General features: G+C 43.4%; 1 protein-coding gene across 2 annotated transcripts in view; it reads right to left on the reverse strand.

The window, feature by feature from the left end:
• Positions 1-17,721, reverse strand: part of MAP3K20 (mitogen-activated protein kinase kinase kinase 20) — a 91,307-nt gene extending 73,586 nt beyond the window's left edge. Inside the window, exons 1-2 of one of the 2 annotated variants that reach the window (XM_061380295.1) lie at positions 17,527-17,721; positions 11,086-11,275 (exon numbers count right to left, since the gene is read on the reverse strand). In XM_061380295.1, the coding sequence (XP_061236279.1) occupies positions 11,086-11,244 (159 nt within the window). In that variant the 5' untranslated portion in view covers positions 11,245-11,275; positions 17,527-17,721. The remainder of the gene's footprint in view (positions 1-11,085; positions 11,276-17,526) is intronic. The other variant, XM_061380304.1, reaches the window with a different exon arrangement.
• Between the last annotated feature and the right edge of the window lie 1,579 nt (positions 17,722-19,300).

A 19,300-nucleotide genomic window follows, 5' to 3' on the forward strand; every position in this document is an offset into this window, starting at 1 on the left:
GAACAGCCTAATCAGGGTGAAGAAGCCTCAATTGAAAGCTCATAAAGGACCTCTCTACCCCTTCTCCATTTTTTCATTTCCACCTTTCTCTTTAAAAGGGTGTCTCACCAGAGAACATGAAGAATGAAAGATTCTAAAGTACAGGACTGAAATCCATCAAACCCAGGATTGTGGTCCAAACCCAACCAGCTGTCAAACCCAGATACGAATGTATGCTCGCTACTGCCTAATAAAATTTGAATCAAACACTTTGCATCTGATTCTCCATGTGAGCTTTTATGCAAACTTCTAAAGTGCAAGGAATCCTGGGGTGGAAGAGCTATTCTGAGAGCTTTCACATAGCTCGTGTAATTAGGGAAACCACTTCCTTTGATTGTAAGTGTTCAAAACAGCTGAATTTCTTCTTTCAAAGGAACTCTGTGATTTGGGTCATCTCTTTTACTCGCTCTTTCATGTTTCTCAAGATGAGAGGTGAGACTGTAGAGCACATTATTTAGAAAAAAAAAAGATTCCACTTTTTGTTTTAGGGATTGAACTTGTCCTATTCAAAAGGTTGCCATTTGGAAATCTATCTTTCTTTCCCTCCCTCTGTTTCCTTCCTTTTCTGATAAGCTCTTCAGTGGCTCTCCAGTGAACATAGTCCAAAATGCCAATTTAAACCTAGGGGAAAACTGAAATATGGTACATAAAGGAAAGGGGACTCTCATTTTCCTTTGTATGGTTGTAGCTGAATATGTAATCATAAAGGAGCTCAAGCTGCAGGGTCTCAGTCCCTATATCACGTTTACTTTTTTAATGGTTCTAAACACTGACCAAGCAAAAAGGCAGAAATACAGATTTTAAAGGAAAAACAAAGCAGCTGCCCTTTTCTTTAAAATGGGTCTGTGGGCTTTTTCTTTCCCCAAAAGGGAACTCAGGTCAGTTTCAAGGCAACAACCATGTCACTAGAGCTAACAGCCGATGCCAGTGTCCTTACAGCATCAAGTGTCACTTGCCCTGAATTTCTTGAGCCAGGCACCCCATTAGCACCGTTCATCTCAGCAACAGCCACAACAGGCAGGGAACTGTTCCCCTCACACTGTCTAGCACAGAAACACAGTAATGAAAAGGCATGAGGTTTCATACTGCAGATTTCAAATCTATTAAGTAACAACAGTATGCTTGTTTACCCCAGGAGGATAAAGCTTTATTCCCAGCCAGAGAAAAATAGCAGGACTCCTTCCAGAATTGTAAGACTAACCGGGAAGCGGTTTGCAATAGGAACAGAGTAAACCACGTGGGACACAGTGCCAGAAACCACATTACTGCCAACTTCTGCAGAGGACAGATGAGACACAGGCTTAGAGACAAGGTTTTACAATAAAGACTTTGGTACAAATACATAAACAACTGAAAAGGCAAAAGTTAAGAGCAGAACTCCAAAACACGTGCTCCTAATGAGCAGGGTTCTGGATCTTGCACTTCGGTTTTGGACCCTCTCAATCTCTTACAGGGGGTACTGGCAAGGCAACATCCGAAAGAGCAATTCAACAGCTCCAAATTTTATCCCCCCGCTGCTACGTACATCTATCACACACTATCACACATGGACACATCGCAAAGAGATCGAAGTAAAAAGCCTTTTTCTTGGTTTATGAGATAAAAAGTATACAGTTCACCAAAAAAGGAAAGCCACCAATCACTACTTCTAAGCCATCATCTTTGATATGATGGCCTCAAATGCATCTGACTTACTAAAATTAAGGTTATCATATGATTAGATGAAAAGTGATTATCAAGCTTTCCCCTGCCCCTAACTGCACATGTTTTCTCTGCTCTGTGATTCTTCCAAGGAAGAGGAAAAGATATCCTCTTGGAAAATGTCACTCACTCTCTCAAGGGTGAAGCAACTATGTTATTTTAGCAGTTTCCAGAAGAACAGCCTACCCACCTCTCCGAGTCTCCCTTTGCCAGGTAAAAAACTGCAGAGAGCCTCAGCCTTCATTGGTAAGCTGACACGAGCCCAGGCTGCATGCCTGCATTTTGGGTTTCCCACCTTCCAAAGGCAAACTTCGTACAAAGAAACAGCATGTTGTCTTCCTGTGCCTACCAATAGCTCCTTCACTTCTCCTACAGTAGCTCAAGGGTTTTTACACTGTGCTTACTTTTGAAGCAGCTATTGGAAACTCACTATATGTCCAATACACACACCTCACAGCTATTTGGCCAGGAGTGCATCATGACATGATTTTTAATTTCCTCTGCTTACAATATTTAAACATAAGAAACTTCAATTTTCAGAAGTTTTGGAGTAAAATAAATGAGTAACTAGAGGCAGAAGACGACAAGTGGAAGACCTGTGGCAGTGTCCCCTTTCAGCAACATCCACTGACCAGGACCTACTTCACTGAGGAGGTGAGATAGCAGAGGAGCCCCTCCTGCATGCTAGAGGCTGCTCTGCTCCCAGGCATCAGGCAGTCACACCACAGAACGGACCAAGGAGGCACAGAAACTGTCACTGTTACTCCAGTCACCCAGTTTCCCTGTGGAGCTGCCTTTCTCTAAAGAAATTATGCAGAATGTAGATTCGCTAAACATAAATCTAATAAATGAACATGCATTTGTGAATAGGATTCTTTCCCAGTAGCTGAACAGATGAAACACATTTAAGGAAAGAAACAGGACAGTTTGGAGGCAGCTGGATCAGAAAAGCCTTTATTGACCTCATTTCCCCAGCGTGTTAGCACAATTAACTAAATATGAGAGAAAGACTTAAGGCTGAAGCTGCTATCTGGGCTTCTCTGCAGCCTCCAGTTAACATAAACAGGTCTGAATGTTTCCCTATGACTGTTTACATTGTCCTCTTAAAAAGGAAACTTTCTCTATCAGCACCTTAGTAAGTGGCAATAGGTAAATGTGAAATTATTTTTGCAGTCTTGGTTGCATGATTACAATTAAAAAGATTTATTTTGATGTTTCCCTTAATTTAGGATATTTATTTTTTTTATTTCTTCTACTTCCACTTTGTTTTCAATGAAATATTGCACCCCAGACCGTTATGCAACTCACACACAGTCCAAAGAGGAAAGTAAAGGAGGGGAAGAAAAAAGGAAGTAAAGGACAGCATGTCTAGTCTTACTGAGCATTTACTGCCCTCTTAAGAGGACAAAACATGTTGTTCAAAATTCCATTGCTACCATGTGCATGGAAGATAGCTTGCTCCCCAGCCAAAGACTGTGGTCCCCATGCTCCACTTTGAATACATCTGTGAAAAAACGGCTTCCAAATGAGACCAATGATCACAGACTCAGATCACATCAACTCCAGCACAGGTACCTGAACTCATCTGAACGAACCATCACACAAGCAGGCAACAAACCAGAAACTATGTTAAATTCAAATAATACCTCCTCACACCTCAACAGCAACTTTGGTATTATCAGAAACAATAATTTGTCATTCAGATGCTGCAGTCAATGTAAATTATCTAATTAAGAGCCCCCAGGGACTGCAATACCAACAGATTTCGTTGCAGGTCACAGGCATTTACAGTGTCAGCTGTCCTTTAAAGCATGCAAGACTCTAACACGCAATCACTTACCATACTCTAAAGTTACCACTAGATCTCACCTTCCATGTGATTTTGTATTGTAATCTTGTATTAAGAAAACTGTATAATTAACTAAATATAGAGAAAAGACTAACTTGAGCTAATCCTCAATTGCTTGAGTTTACAACAGCCTAAAACACCACATTGAGAGAAAAGGATCTTTCGTATCCATGGGACTTCTACAGCAAAGCTTCAGGACATCTTAAACATCCAAAAATACCATTTTACAGTTGATCACTTCAACAGAAGCTCGAGGTCAGAGAATGTCGTGGGAGGGGAAAGAAAAGAGCTGCCTTTTGATGTCAAGGGTTGCTGGCACGGAGAAATAAGCAACACAGCCTCTCCTCCAAATTATAAATAATAACTGAGCCCATGAAAAGAGAAACAGAAAAGAAATATTATCTACAGCAAAATAATAAATAAATAAATAAATAATCCCAAACCTAGGAAAATGCCCTCAATTGCAGCTAAGTATTTACTGGCAACTCAAGCAACCCGCTATCAAAAACTTGCAGTAGCTTGACAGAATAATTTCCAAAACTGTATGCAATGGAATTAAACTTAATTATGAAACTACAGAATCTTTAACAATATCCTAACAGGCTGCACATTGTGGATAGCAAAGAGAATATGAAAGACTGCTTTCTAAAGAACCAAGAGAGACAAATTTTCCCTCTATTCTTAACAAAATTTGTTCATAAATTGCAGGAAACTGGTACAAAAACTTGCTCACCTGCTGATGCTGCACCTTCTGAAAATAAAACCAAACACCAAAACAAAACAGAATTAAGGATAATTGAGGTAAAAGGGTCCAAACCTCACAGAGATATTCCTGACCCAGGGGATCAGGCACATGGTGGTAAGTTCCTGCACCTCAATCAAGCTATGGCAACTGTCTATGTATTCTTGACCAACCACACACACAAGGTAATTCTGCTTCACGCTGACAAATTTTAGGGCAATTTAAGAGTCAAGTGAAAAGAAGCAAATCTCGTGCATCTTAGCTTATTAGTTTACCTGTTTGTCAAGCTTGCTTATGTAGTAACTGTTCAAAGCTGCCCACCAGTCAACAGAAGGCCATTTGCACTCAAACCTTTACAATTTCAGTACAAAATCTGGTGGCTTAGTTGACACAAAAAAGGAGAGGGTAACTTCTTAAGTATGGCTTCAACAAGATTCCCAGCACTTGTGAAATTCTTTTCATTCACGGCAAGCTAATTTGACAATGCTGACAGTCGCTATGTCTCAATTGGCTGAAAATAACTTTTGAAGGCACAGATTGCCAGTCCAGGTCCTGACACGCCAGTTTCATTGAAGCTGATGTCTACTTTAATTTAAGCCAAAATTGGCTTGATTTAAAAGAATGTATATACACAAGCCTGTGTAAGTAAGAATCTCAAATTAAGCTCGTCAAAAAACCTAAGTAAACCACACAACTCATAATACAAATGCTCATTATTTACATGAAGCAACTCTGAAAGACATTACTCGTCAAATCAAAAACTTGGTATAGAAATGTTTAAAAACAGAAGTAAAAAAAATCAGCTACACTAAAATGTAGCAAAATGCAAACATGTATGTTTCTGTGCCTGCACTGATACATTTCTGAGATAATCCTGGGGAAGAGAGATGCAGGGGAACAAAGTTTCTTCTTAAAACAGATAAAATGAAATCAAAGCCTGTTTTTCCACACTTAGGATACAGTGGTATACAAAGTACTAAGAAAATCTAATGCAGTGACTTTCTTGACAGCTGAAAACATGATATTTACTTACAAAATATAAAGTAATATCCCTTAAATAAAAGCCAAGACCAGAACAAACTCAAAAGCATTCAGAGATTTATTTCAATGCTATCCAAAACTAGTTTATTCTGCACAACACAGAATATATAGCAGCTGGAGCATCTGAACCCATTTTGACAACTTTCACAATTTAGAAAGGGTACGGAGTATCCTCTTGATACCTTTTGGGAACACCGTTGTCAGCACCAAGAGGAGTACTCCAAGCCATTTTCTTTACCAGAACATTAAAAAGAAACGGAAAACCCTGCAAGATAACCACTCTGTATATTAGAAACAAAGGCATTTTAAGACACCCCTCTGGTATAGTAAATGAAATTCAATTTACTATTAGCTGTTAACAAGATACAGCAATATTTCTCCAAACAAATTCGGAGTCGGAAGGGCTCCCGTGAGATCACCTACTCTAGGGATAGACAATCTTTCTTTTTTTTGTAAACTCTGTAATATCCCAATATAGGCACTGATATCTCTGGAAAGTTCTTATACTTGACTTGTACCCCTGAAGTACCTTTATATAGCAAACATTCCAAGACCTCCTTCCCTGATCATCAGCAACAGCACCTGCACCAAAGGACCACGGGTTGGAAACATGGGGTTTATGGTCTCTCCACTTTGAGTTGGAACCAAGTAAATCCAGCAATTTCTTGGCAGCTGTTACCTTGAATCACTCTCAATACCTGCTGACTCAGGCATGAGAGGGGTAAGGGAGTAGGAGCTCCTAGAAAGAGCTAATAAGATAATAAAAAAGCATCAAAATTGACCTTCGTTACAGTTAGGTCCCAGTGTGGAGAGTCATTCAAAACTGGCACCCAAGCACCCATACCAGCTATAAACTACAAAAAGAACATCTACTATTTTTAGGCCTGTCAGAGGTAAGTATCAATTTCAGTTTGGTTTGGTTTGATTTGCTCTATTTTACTCTGTTGTTTTTTCTCTTGTTACTCTTGAAAGTCATTCCCAGTCCCTACTCTCATGACCCACATTAAAAATACCACATGCTCTCTTTTAGGACTACAAACATGAGTGAGGTAAGTCCAGTGACATGCATGTGGTTATACTTAACTCACCCCCTTCGGAAGGCACGGGTGCAATCCATGTTTTCTGGACAGTCCCTTTCAGAAGTGGATCATAAACTCAAGTAAGTGAACAAGCTACCTTATATTCCATATGAAAAGTTTTATGAAGCATTAAAAGATCCCCTAAAGCTTACTGCACATGTATTGCATACATGCAAACCTGGCAATACAAAATTGATTTCCACAGTAGTCAGACTTTCAGCAATAGAACATCAAAACTAGTAAAAACATGTTTTTGTTTTTAGTCTCGTAAAACTCAAATGCATCACACAGACATGACCGAACAAAGCATGCACAGTTAATCCTGCTCCATTTAACATCTTTTATCTACAAGTTAGTTGTGTAAGTTCAAGAGAAGAATTTCCCAGTAAGATTACAGTCACATTTTATTGGTGTTTTTTTCTCCCCAGCACTCTCCTGCAGTTTGCACAGCACCTCCAGCATTTTGAAGGAATCCAGGGACAGCTGTACTGCACGAAACCAAACAATCTTGTACCTAAGCGTCATGGTTATAACAGCTGAAGCAAGCACATCAGATGCAATCCTGCTGTCCATCAATAGCACACAGGCGGTTCACAGATCATGGAGTACCTCCAAAGAACAGCGACATTAAAGTTAAATTCAAATTTCTGGTAAAATTCTGGCAGTAATAAATCTTCCAGTGAAGAACCACACTCCAGATGCCAACTCTCAAAAACCAGCCACCAAAAGCACAGCCTTCAAAAGCAGTGACAAATAGCAGGTGAACTTCAGAGATGTACAGACAACTGAAGGAGGTGAGTGCTATTGAGTGAAAAGCTAATGTGGCAAGGCATAAACCAATGTTTGTAACATTTCACTCTAGCAGTTATCTGGTCAAGATAATGGAGTCAAAAGAACTGCAAGCAATTTGCAGAATAAGGCCTTTGGGCCCAATCTCTCCCATCCATTTCAGCAGAAGTCAAATTACGGGCTTATCCAATAATTCCTATAGATCATTTGCAAAAATACCAAATAACTCCCTGAGTAGTAGGTAAACAATTTTCCTCAATGAATGCATGTAATTATCACTTAGGGCAAAAAGGAGCAAGCATACATCCTACTACAAGAGACCCTTCCCCTCCTACCACATGCACCATAAACATCACACTGATAATTTAATTTTTCCATAAAACAATTCACAAGGGGACTCCTGTTCCTTGCCTAAAAACTAAAATAGCTAAAGGGCTTGGGGTAGATGGTAAAATGTCACTTTAATTTTGGTTTTGCTGTTATTTAATCACTCAAGACACTCCTATGGTTTACTTAATCAGAAGTCTTTCCAGAGTTTCAGATCTGATACGCTAATCAAAGCCTTGCAGCACATCTATTTTTCTCTGCACATCTACTTAGCTGTATTTTATTCACATGAACACACACCTCTTCCTGTACAGTCACATTTTACTGCTTCTCTAAAAAGTTAATGCCCTGCAGATGTCTTCCCATTTCTCAAATTTTAAAGAGTTTCGAAGAAATCTGTCTGAGCAACACACTCCCAAGTATTTATAAGTTTTTCTGAGCACATATTTTAGTATGATATGCTGCTATGCACTGGAACAAAAACTGCTTTGTTTAACATGTTAGAACTTGTTAGCCACTTGGCTAATATAAAACCTTCAAGATCTTTGCTGGTTTTGATTGGCTTATTTAATAAAATGAAACACAGATACAACATATTTGCAGAATGATACCACAGTTCTATTGACTTGGCTTGTGCCTTTGGACTCGGCTAGCATGAAATTCCTCTGAGCAAGCTTTTCCCCACTCTCCTCTGTTTTTCTTTTAATCAGTTGTTATGGATTACTGGCAGCAGTTAACAGAAATACAACACAACCAGTCATGGAGTTAAAATGACACTTCCTTTCAAATAAGTAAGAAAGTAATAATTACTTTTCTGGACTAAATGCAAACCATCCAACTATCTACTAAACACAGACACATACAGTTATGGCAAGTTCCTTTTCTATTGCTATCAGAAAAGCCACTGACTCACCATGACTTTCAGCACAGTTCAGTCACAGATGTTTATTATTATCATCATTACAGATAAACATACTAGATATGTAAAGACTGACAGCCATAAGGATTAGAGAGACTTTTAGGCCACAGAAGCCACCCTCTGGTACATCACAGGCCACTATATTTCAGTAAGCTGCTCTTGTGTTGAGCTCAGCAACTTAACAGTAACATTTGTCAAAGAAACCCAAACCATCTCAATGTGAAGACATGAAAAGACGGAAAGGATTCTCCATCTCTGCTCCTTCTGTTTGTAGTCTGCTCCAAGCGTTACTCATCCTAACTCCTTATAATTTGTGCTTTATTTCCCATTCTAATTTGCCTGGCTTTAGATCCCAACCATTAGTTCTTGTAATAACTTTCTGCACTAGATTAAACAAGACTAGCATTTTCTCCATGTGAAAATGAAATTTTTGTGAACAAGCTCTTATTTTTTAATTCTCTACTGTTCTGACAAACATTTTCTGGCAAAACTTGCTAGACTTACTTAAGGCATCACCACTTGCCTCTCTGCTGCCTCACCAGAAAAGAGAAGGTGCCAACACCAAGCTGGTCCCATCTATAACCCATCTTGTTACTTCAAGCAGAAAATGACCAGTCCAGAGTAAAATACACTATCGTGTTGGAAGGCACTTGCTCCCCTCCTGTCAACTTATCCTGATGGATGATGTCCATAGCCCCATTCTAACACACTAACCCCCACAGCCCTCCTACCCTCCACTCTGTGTTTTGCAGTCCCCCTTGGGCTACCCCTGCAGTTCATTTACATTCTTTTAAACACAACAGAATGATGTCTCTACCTACTGCCTAACAACCATCTTCCCAGTGCCACATGGCAAGGTAAAAGAACGCCTGGTTCTTACAAATGCCTTGTTCCTCACGTAGATATGCAAGGGCAGTAACCTAATTTGCCTAACAGTACCATGATATGAGCTCTTAATGAGCTGCCAGTCTTCATTAATCCCTAAATAAACCCTTAAATTATACTAAATTCTTTCCAGCATACAGTTTCATTTTCCTAATGTGCAGCCTGTGTTCCTTGTCACTACAAGCTGAACACTGTATTTAGCTGTTTAAAAAAAAACAAGAAACTTGTTAAATAGTCCAACTGTGTCAAGCAATACATATGACTGTCCTACTTCCTCCATCATTTCCCATTCCACTGAGACTGATTCCATTACAAGATGTAGTAGTACTGTTTTTAAGTTTTCTTTCAAAAATGCTAGCAGCAGGTCTAGCACACACTCCTGCGTAATCCCACCAGAAATACACTATCCAATAAATATACTTCACTGGCCACTACTGAGATCCGCCAGTCAGTTGACTTCTTAAAGAGTGCATTACTGACACTGCATAGCACTGGTTTTACTTGTCTTTCTTTATCTTTTGATATGAACAAATAGTAGAAATAAAGAGAATATTACAAACGGTCACTGAATAGAAAGAATAAATCTCCAACCACCCTGTAAAAATCATGAGATTCTTCCACATTATTACAGACAGCAACTTGCTTAACCACGATCACACATGCTCATCACATCACTAAGCATGACATAATCATGCTAACTTGGTTGAGGCAGCAGTGCAGGAACTCTGGTGTCTGATTATGTATATTATCCCTAGTGCTGTTCTGCTGTCCTCCAGCTTATAACTGCCTTCCTAAAATACTTTTGAGGGTATTGTACACAAGTTAGATACAGTCATGCTGGAACAGTGGTCCAGTAACTGCTCTTCATCACTACACTGGTGTCTCCCTGCTGCTACATCAGCAGCAGTGACCAGTGGGCAGACCAGAGCATGGCGAGGACCACATACACTGTGTCTGCGCCAGGCCTGTACATAACTGAGGGTCAAGAGGATTTTTAGGCAAACCTAAAAATCTTTTTTAAAAATAAAAACAACACTTTAACCGACCTTAGCTGGGAAGGGTGCAGTAAGATAACTCTGCCTTTTCCCACAGGATTGCCAAGGACCTATCCATCTTTCCAGGTGTACAGGACGCCATGAGGGAAGATGACTGGTAGAACGGTTAGACTTAAACTGCACTGCAAGATGAGACCAAGCTGAAGTGTGGCTATGACTAACCCAGAGCTAGTGGAGCCCTAGACCAAAACCTGCAGCAGGCAGGCAAGAGACAATGCTGAGCCACACACTAAGCCTATAGTGCACATACAGATGAAAACTATTGCACTTAAAAGCCACCAGATGCAAAAAGGAGAAGATAGAAGCAGGTAAAGACAGCAAACACCACCTCTTCCTATCTAGCAACATGCACAGCAGTATCAAAGGGAAATTACTAGCTCCACAGGTGCAGCTAGCTCTCCTCCTCAGAGAGGAGCAGAGAGGAGCTGCTAGACAAGAAAAGCGGGGCAGGACAGTAAAAACAATGTTTTAAATCAGAGACACTCTGGGTTGGGCCCCCCCAGTATGTCTTTATTGTAACATCATCCAGTTACAGGGTTTTGTAATTAGAAGAATAAAAAGCCCAAGCTAGTTTACTTCAATTAGCAGACAGAAGACACTAGGAAAGAATGTCCGTCCTTGTTTCTGCAGCACAGTGAATTGAAAAAGTAAACTCTTACCTCTTTTTCTATTTTGAGCAGCTTCTTTACAGCCACCTCCTTGTCCTGAGAAATCCATCGGGCTCGGTAGACACTCCCGAAACTTCCTCCACCGCAGTTCTCAAAAAACTGCAAGTCATCAAATTTAATTTGTACAAATGAAGCACTGGTAGACGACATCTCATAATGACAAAATATACCACAGCAAAACCTGTCAAGAGAAAAGCTTTCATTAGCACATATGCTCCACAGATTATGGATTTTCTTACCAGAACTCAGAAACCCCAAAACCAGGACCCTTCACCATAAACATGCTACAGTAAAATTCACAAGCACAGGAGGAGAGCCTGGGAACTCTAACTCCAACAGGCTGTGCAAATGTTTGCACAATTTGCAAGGGCTATTAGAAGCAGCTGGGACACAGAAACAACTAAAAGTATTCCTCAGTGCGATACCGACGTTTCCCGAACACCTTGGAAGCGGCTCTGGGAAAGGCAGGCGAGTCACTGCCCTCTCCGGACAGCAACAGAGGGGAAACTTGCTCTCCGCTATGAGCTTGCCTCGGAGCTCAGGCATGCCAGGCACGCCGGCTCTCCCGCCGCGATGGCCGCGCACAGGCCGGCAGCAGCACCACAGCACGCACCACGCGCGCTGCCGGCACTCTCCGAGCCGTGCTTCGCGCAAGGATGTGGAAAAACCTGGCCATGGTAAATGCCTCTTCCGGAGTGACTCAGTTCTGTTTGCATGTTATAACACAGGGCAAGTACGCAGTAATTCATCTGGGTTACAATATGTGAAATTCTGCAGCCTGTGCCAAGACCGGTGTCGGCAGTTTCAAGAGATGATCCCATGTCTGCTACAAGGGGAACAGAACGTCCTTCTCAGGGATTTCACAGCAATAAAGCTTGCGCTGTAGCAAATTTCAAGAACATTATCACCTAAATGCCTGAACAAAGAGTGATTTCAGGTTTCTTTTTTATTAATAGCATAAATTCAGAAAGCCTCAGGTCCTCAGTGGGCCTGCAGGATAGGGCACCTCCCAGAACCAGCTGCGAGCCTGCTGCCAGACTGTTTCTGATGCACCCGTTTAGACCAAGTTTAGTTCCATTAATTTTGCAATAAATGCAAGTAAACTTATCAGCATAAAACGAGAATGACTTGAATAAAACGAGCTACAAAAAGGCACGGAGATTTTGAATTGCTGATTTTATGTCCAATTATACTGGTCTAACTATTGTACCAAAGCATACTGCATCTTCTGGAAGCCTCCAATCCATAGGGGGTTTTGAGGTGGAATCTACACATTATGTATTGCCCATTGCTGGGAAATCAGTCTGTAATACAACTAGCGCTGCTGACCACCAAAACCCCTTTACACCAGTCCCTTCTGTAACAAATACGGACATCATTCCCTCCCCCCTCACTGGCTCTCCTGACTGTGCAGCTAATCTGATTAAAATTGTGAGGTATCATTTGACCAGAAATTTCTGGCACTATCTGGTTGCAGCTATTCTCCCAATGAGAAATGAAGACACCAGCGTTTTCCTGCATATTGCATGAGATAACAGAGCCCTTTCTGAATCTGTCTGCTTTGTTTTGTATCAGTTCACCACCTGTAAGGGTACCAGACCACAACAACTTCACTACATTTACAGAAGGCAACACATGAAGGAGGAAGCAGACTTCAAGCATGCCTTTCACTGACAACCAGCCTGCAAAACTCCCAGGGAGGGAACAGGAATGCTCTTTCCCCAGCTCTGTTAGTCAGAGCAAGGGTTACCCATGCAACATGAAATAAAGTTCTTCTTCCAGTACCCTGACGGCTCCTTCCCCAGTACAAGTGCCTGTACTCTTCCGTTGCCCTTTTGTTCTTTCTTAACCTGGTTGCTGTTGTTCTTAGGTTTCCTGCCATCCCAGAGTCATCTTTTGCACTGCACTGCACATATTGTTTTGAGAAAAAGCTCAAGAGAAAGGAAATCGGTCACTCCTGCAAACCAGGAAGGTAGCAAAGCTTGATTTAACTTTCTGCTCTTTCCCAGCACTGTTCAATCAGCACATCTTCAGAAACAGGAGCTCATTTGCCTTGATTACTCCAGCTCATTTACTCCAGCAGTTGCCCCAAGTTAACACCATGCACATGCTGTCTCAAGCATATGTGACACTTCATAGACAAATACAACAGGTCAACTTCCCAACCCAGGGACTGAACAACTTAAAGCCACAGCCCTGCATACGTTTATGCACGTGGATAATTACGCTCCAGTGAAGAATCTCCTTACTGACAACAGAATTATTCAGAAGAATAATGTTACTCATAGGCAAAAGCATATGCACTGACTGGACCATAACTTTGACAGGAACGCGTGAACAGCTGATAACAGATGGTTGCGTTTGGGATGACAGAAGGAACAGAAAACCAAGCACAAAGAAAAATACATCACAGGAAACAAATATTTCTGGCCTTCTCTATCTGAATCCAATAGTTCTGAAGAGCTGCCAAATTATTTTAAATTATTGTTCATCCAGAAGAACCAAATCATCCATATACACAAGTAAATGTTGACTTCTGAGAGGCTAAAACTGAACAAGATGTTACTCCAAGATTTCACAGAAGAACCAACCTCAAGATGGTACAACGTGTATGCCAGACACTTGATAAATGCAAGTGAGTACTTTCTGATGGGTCCTCCTTGCTGCTTAAAACTTTACCTAAACATTTATGCACAATGCAGTGCCCAGCACACAAGCATTTGCAGGAGGTGCTCTTCATTCTTTTAACAACTTCCCAATTTCAAGTTTATCTACAGCAATCAGCTGCAGATGCTATAGGCACCAGCATACAATACAGTAATATTTAAAGAGCAATTAATACATTTTGTTGGGTTTTTCCAGGTGCTTTTTTTTTTCTCTTTAGAGAAAGTAAAGGAGATTCACATGGGACACTCTCCATTTAGAGATCTGTAATTAATGATAGCCTAAGTCAGGTTTACATTTTCTCCTTCTGGATGGCAGAACAGACCTGTTTAAGTATCACTCCATGTTTTCTGATGCAAGGTAGTTAATCCACAATTAGACAGATAAATCTCTTTGTTATGTTTAAGAAAACAACGTTTAGAGTAACAACTGCATATGACAAATCCACACACAGTTATTAACCTGTCATCCTGTTTTAAAAGATCTTTAACAATCAGAGTTTATACCACTGGTTAAGGAAAAAAAATCAGATATTTCATTAAACTCCATAATCATACACTTGCATCTGAAAAAAAACACACTATTCAACAATGTATAGCACTTGTCTGCATTGCAGTGAGGAGCAGTCCTTTGCAATAGGGCTTGGGGCTGGGGGCATTACAGCAATCCCTCCCCCCCCACAGGCATACAGCGTAGTTAAGGTTTGGTGTCAAGTACTGTCCGTCCTCACTAACAGTTTTGAGTGTTTAGCCACTGTCGTCACGTAGCAGTAAGGAAGGCTGTGTCAACTGATCTTGTTGCTTGTTGTCAATGAAATGAAAATGTGACAGATATGAAACAGGTATTTCAAGAAATTATCCAATTGCTGGTCATTTCAATTATTCCTGTGGGAGCTTGGGAGTTGTGGGGGGGGAAGAACTTTCTCTTTTTTCTATTTTATTTCTAATGGTTAACATGAGCTTGTAATCTTGCAACAACATCTCCACCTTCTCCTGTGTCTTTTTTTTTCCTCATAGTAGTTTCTTTGAGCACGCTGTTAAAAGTTCATTTCACACCAAAAAGAAACAGACCTGAGCCAGGTTTGGCAGTATTTAACATATCAAGTTATTATTTAACATTAGTATTTGGCATGTCAGGAATCTATTACACAGAGTCACTCTGCAGCAAGCCTATTATGCCAAAACGAGCTCAGTTTTGTACAGTGTAGGAAACCATCCACCATCAATGCCTTGCTGTGATTACAGCATTTCAGAGTAGTAACCCACTCAGGCTTCCCTTCCTGGGATCCTGCTGAGGTCCCATAACTGCTGCTCCCCTGAGACCCCTCCAAAGTGAGGGAACCCCCAAGCAGATGGGTTGCAAACTGACCCTGCTGCAGGCAGCCCACACTGAGGGACTTACAAGTTAGGGACAGGAGGCAAGAAAGAGCTTAGTACAAATTGCACAATAACTTCAAGTCATATTTTGCTTAGTGCGTGGCTGCAGAACTGAAAATTGCATCCCTCATCTTGCACGTGCACCTGACGCTGCCTCAATATTCAATTACTTCAGAAAAACCCTTTGTAATTTACTAAAGGGAGCAACCATGCAACTCACTGCCCTCACTTCACTGCATGGTTCCATGAAGCAGGATTCAGCACTTCTTTCAGGAAGGCATGCTGCCAACATATTGCCAATAAAGTAGTAGCACACTACACTTGTGCTATCTTAAAATACACAGCTGAACGTGCCAAGTTTCCTTATTTGGCAAAACAGTCCATTTGCTTTCAGGATCTTTGACCATCCATTTTTAGACCCAAATCATCCTTTGTATCCAACATGGCCTACAGTCCTCGAGCTTATCAACCTGCATTTTTGCAGCAGCATATTTATTTAGGCTTAAAAAAAAAAAAAAAAAAGAAAAAAAAAAGAAAAAAGAAAAAGCCAACAACAAAAAAAAATCAAATAATCCAGTGCCAAAACATGGTCCACTACTGTCTTGTCTAAGCACAGAATAGGAGTTACAGTGATATCGAGCTACAAGCAGTACAGCAGAAATGAGTTTTTATAAATACAAGATCTTTTCAGCATATAATGAACTGTTGACGAATAAGATGCAAACTCCAAGCACAACTCCAACTTACATATATATATATTCTAATGTTCTAACCTCCCGATAAGTTAAAACAAAGTCAAGAACCCCTACAATTCCTCAACTTTCCGAACCAGACTGAGCAGCAGCCCTGCAGATGGTGAGACTGGAGGCATGCATGCCTCTGCCTACCTTAGTTACGGAAGCAACAACATTTGAGCCTGTCCTTTGTCAGAACCTAAAAATTCTGCGTAATTTCCATTAATAACACTTCTAATTTTATTTGAATTTATACAACCATTGCTACGGAAAAAAAGAGCTCAACTCAGCCTGAACAGTTTGAGTACTTCAGGAAACAAACTATTTTCGACTCAAGCTGTGTCAATGGCAGAGACTGAAGGGTTTAAAGGCTCCACTTTAAATAGAAAACATTTTATCTCAGGGAAACCCTAAACTGCTCACTTCGCTTACATTATACCACGCCAGTGATGCCTGCCAGGAGTGTGCCTGTGACAACACACAAGACAGCGGAGGCAGCTACCCCTACACCCTGGCCCACAGAGCCGCTCCATCCTTGCACGGCCACAACTGCAGGACCCGGTTTTGCCGGCGTTTCTGTCTTCTCCTCCCTCAGCGAGCCGGACTCTCCAGGGTTACCATTCTTCACACAATGCCACTGGTATGCAAAGCACATTAAGGACAGATAAAACAAGTAGACTTCTGAGGACTTACAATTTCAGGGCAAAATCCTGAAAACATCTAACCGCATGCCTCCAGCAGAAAGCTATGATGTTTTCAGGCAGTGACCCAGTTAATCCAGTGCTTTCAAATTATTTCTGCTTCTGGAATTTAGAAAAAGTAATGATCCATGGCTTTCTCGATGGCTCTGTCGCTAAAACTCACAGCAAAGCATGCTGGATAGCGGGGTAACCGATGGCTCACACACACAACACTGAATAAAAAGCGCAGACTGGGGGAAAGGAACTAACTTGAACAAAGACAGAAAAATAATATATATATATATTAAAAAAAAAGACGGCTTATATAAAAACTAAGGGGGGGGGGGAAACGAAAGGAAAACAGAGGGGGAGTTAAGACCTCAAAGCCCAACCTGAGGGGTTTTACGCCCGAAAGAACACAAAAACGCAGCAGGTGCAATCAAAGTGCACGTCCCGAACACTGACTGAGAAGCGGAGGGGCGGCCGAGAACAGCGGCTCCCGGCCAGACGCCGGCGTCCCGCGGCTAACCCTACGCAGACACCGAGCCAGCACCGTCCGCGGGGCCGCCGCTCGCCACCGCCCCGGCTGCCCCCTCGGCGGGCACCACCGTGCACGCCCCGTCTCCCGTCCCGCAGCGGCGTAGTCAGCGGGACCCCCGCCCGGCCACGCGTGGCCGCCGGTGCCTCCCGCGGGGGGTCCGGCCGGGCGCGTCTGCCCCGCGGGGCGACGCAAGGTCAGGCCGAGCGGCGGGACGGGCGAGCGCCTGCCCTCCAAACACTTTCAAAGTTGCTTCAGCGGGTGGGAAACGCGAAACGTGGTGGGGACACCCGCGGCCCGGCCCCGCTCCGCTCCCCGACCGCGCCGCGCTGCTCCCCTCCGCCTCCCTCCGCCCGGCCACACGCGCACCGACCGCGCCGCCGCCCCAGCGCTGGCCCCCGCCCGCCCGGGCGTGGCGAGGGGCGCGTCGCCTTCCTCACCTTCCCCGAGGGACTCCGGGCTGGCGGGACGCGAGCGGCGCCGATCCCGGAGCCGCCGAGGGAGGCTGGAACCGGCGCGACCGCGTCTCCCGCTCCGTCCTTCGCGCTTCCGGTTGGTGCCGGGGAGCCAGAGCCGCCGCCGCCCCCGCGCCTCCTCGCAGCGGCGCCACCCCGCGCTCTGCCCGGGCCCCGCGGCGAAGGCGAGGCCGCTGCCGCCCAAGGGGTGCGGGCAGCGTGGCCGCCCCACCTGCAGGGGGCGACGTGTCGGGCCCGGCGTGTGGGGCGAAGGGGAGATGGGTGGCCGGTACCGCTGTGGCTGCGGCCCAGGCTATGCCTCTGCACTGGCCCAGGGTGCAGGGGCGGCTGGCGAGAGAGACCGTGTGCCCACCGCCAGTCACCGACACGTTGATAAGTAATGGGGCGTCTTGGCCGCTCACGGCCAACATACCTCTCAGCGATGGTGTCGGTTGCTGTGGCTGGGCTGCTGTGAGGCGAGCTGAGGGAGCTTGGGGCAGCTTGGGCTGACCAGAGGGGATGGCTTCAACTGAGGCGGGGTGTCTGCATGTCAGTTAACTTTGCCAGATTTAGGAAGGGACTTCTGAACAGAGCAGGACCTGACAGCTGAGGTGTTTCTGGTTCACAAGGTGAGGCCCTGCCATTGCAGGTGGAGAGAGATATGGGATGGTACTGCACAGGCATGGCCACATCTCTGAAAGCACCAGTGTTTGAGGCTGCATCTAAAGAAGCATGACCTCAAGGGAGGTGATTCTTGCCCTCAACGCTTCCTCTTGTAACCCCCCCCTCCGGAGTACTGTGTCCATTTCTGGAGACATCCTCAACACGAAAGGGATGTGCCACTGTTGGGATGAGTCCAGAGGAGGCCACGAAGATGCTCAGAGGGCTGGAGCACCGCTCCTGTGAAGACAGGATGAGAGAGCTGGGCTTGTTCAGCATGGAGAAGGCCGGCCAATACCTAAAGTGAGCCTACAAGAAAGCTGGAGAGGGGCTTTTTACAAGGGCATGTAACAATAGGACAAGGACTAATGACTTGAAATTGAAAGACAGGAGATTTAGATTGGATATAAGAAGTCATTCTTTACTGTGAGGGTGGTGAGTCGCTGGCACAGGTTTCCCAGGGAAGTTCTGGCTGTCCCATTCCTGGCAGTGTTCAAGGCCAGGTTGGACGTGGCTTTGAGCAACCTGGTCTAGGGAAGGTGTCCGTGCCCATGGCAGGGGAATTGAAACTGATGAGCTTTAAAGGCCCTTCCAGTCCAAACCACTCTGATTCCATGACAGCTTGACTGGCGAATACAAGCTCCCCCATCCATATTCCTCAGCTCTCAACAGAGAGACAACCCACTTCCACCCTCTGAAGCCACACAGGCCCTTCCTTATCCAATCTTTCAATGTCATATACTCTGCTGTTGAAGACTGAAAATAAGCAGTCACACTTAAAGGAAATGACTCAAAAGGCTCACCGCCAGACAATTTTTCTACTAATGCAAACACATCACGTGGCTGCGACAGTATATTTTTTATATTGGTGTTATGCAAAATTCAATGTCCATCACTGCTTTACTGTGCACTCCCCAGCTCGTCTGCTGGTGTCTGTTACACTGGTTTTACACTCACTGGAGATCCTCGGCTCTCTCGTACTTGACTACTGCTAGATGCATGTGCAGATCTGCCATATAAAAATCAGCTGTCTAGCACAGTGAATCACAAAGACTTGTGCAGCATCACATTGAATCATATACAGTAATTGTACATCACA

The sequence above is a fragment of the Neopsephotus bourkii genome, unplaced genomic scaffold (genome assembly GCF_033783945.1).
Source record: "Neopsephotus bourkii isolate Nb327-2 ecotype Australia unplaced genomic scaffold, CSIRO-AGI_Nbou_v1 NB_196, whole genome shotgun sequence".
Taxonomy (NCBI): Eukaryota; Metazoa; Chordata; class Aves; order Psittaciformes; family Psittacidae; genus Neopsephotus; species Neopsephotus bourkii.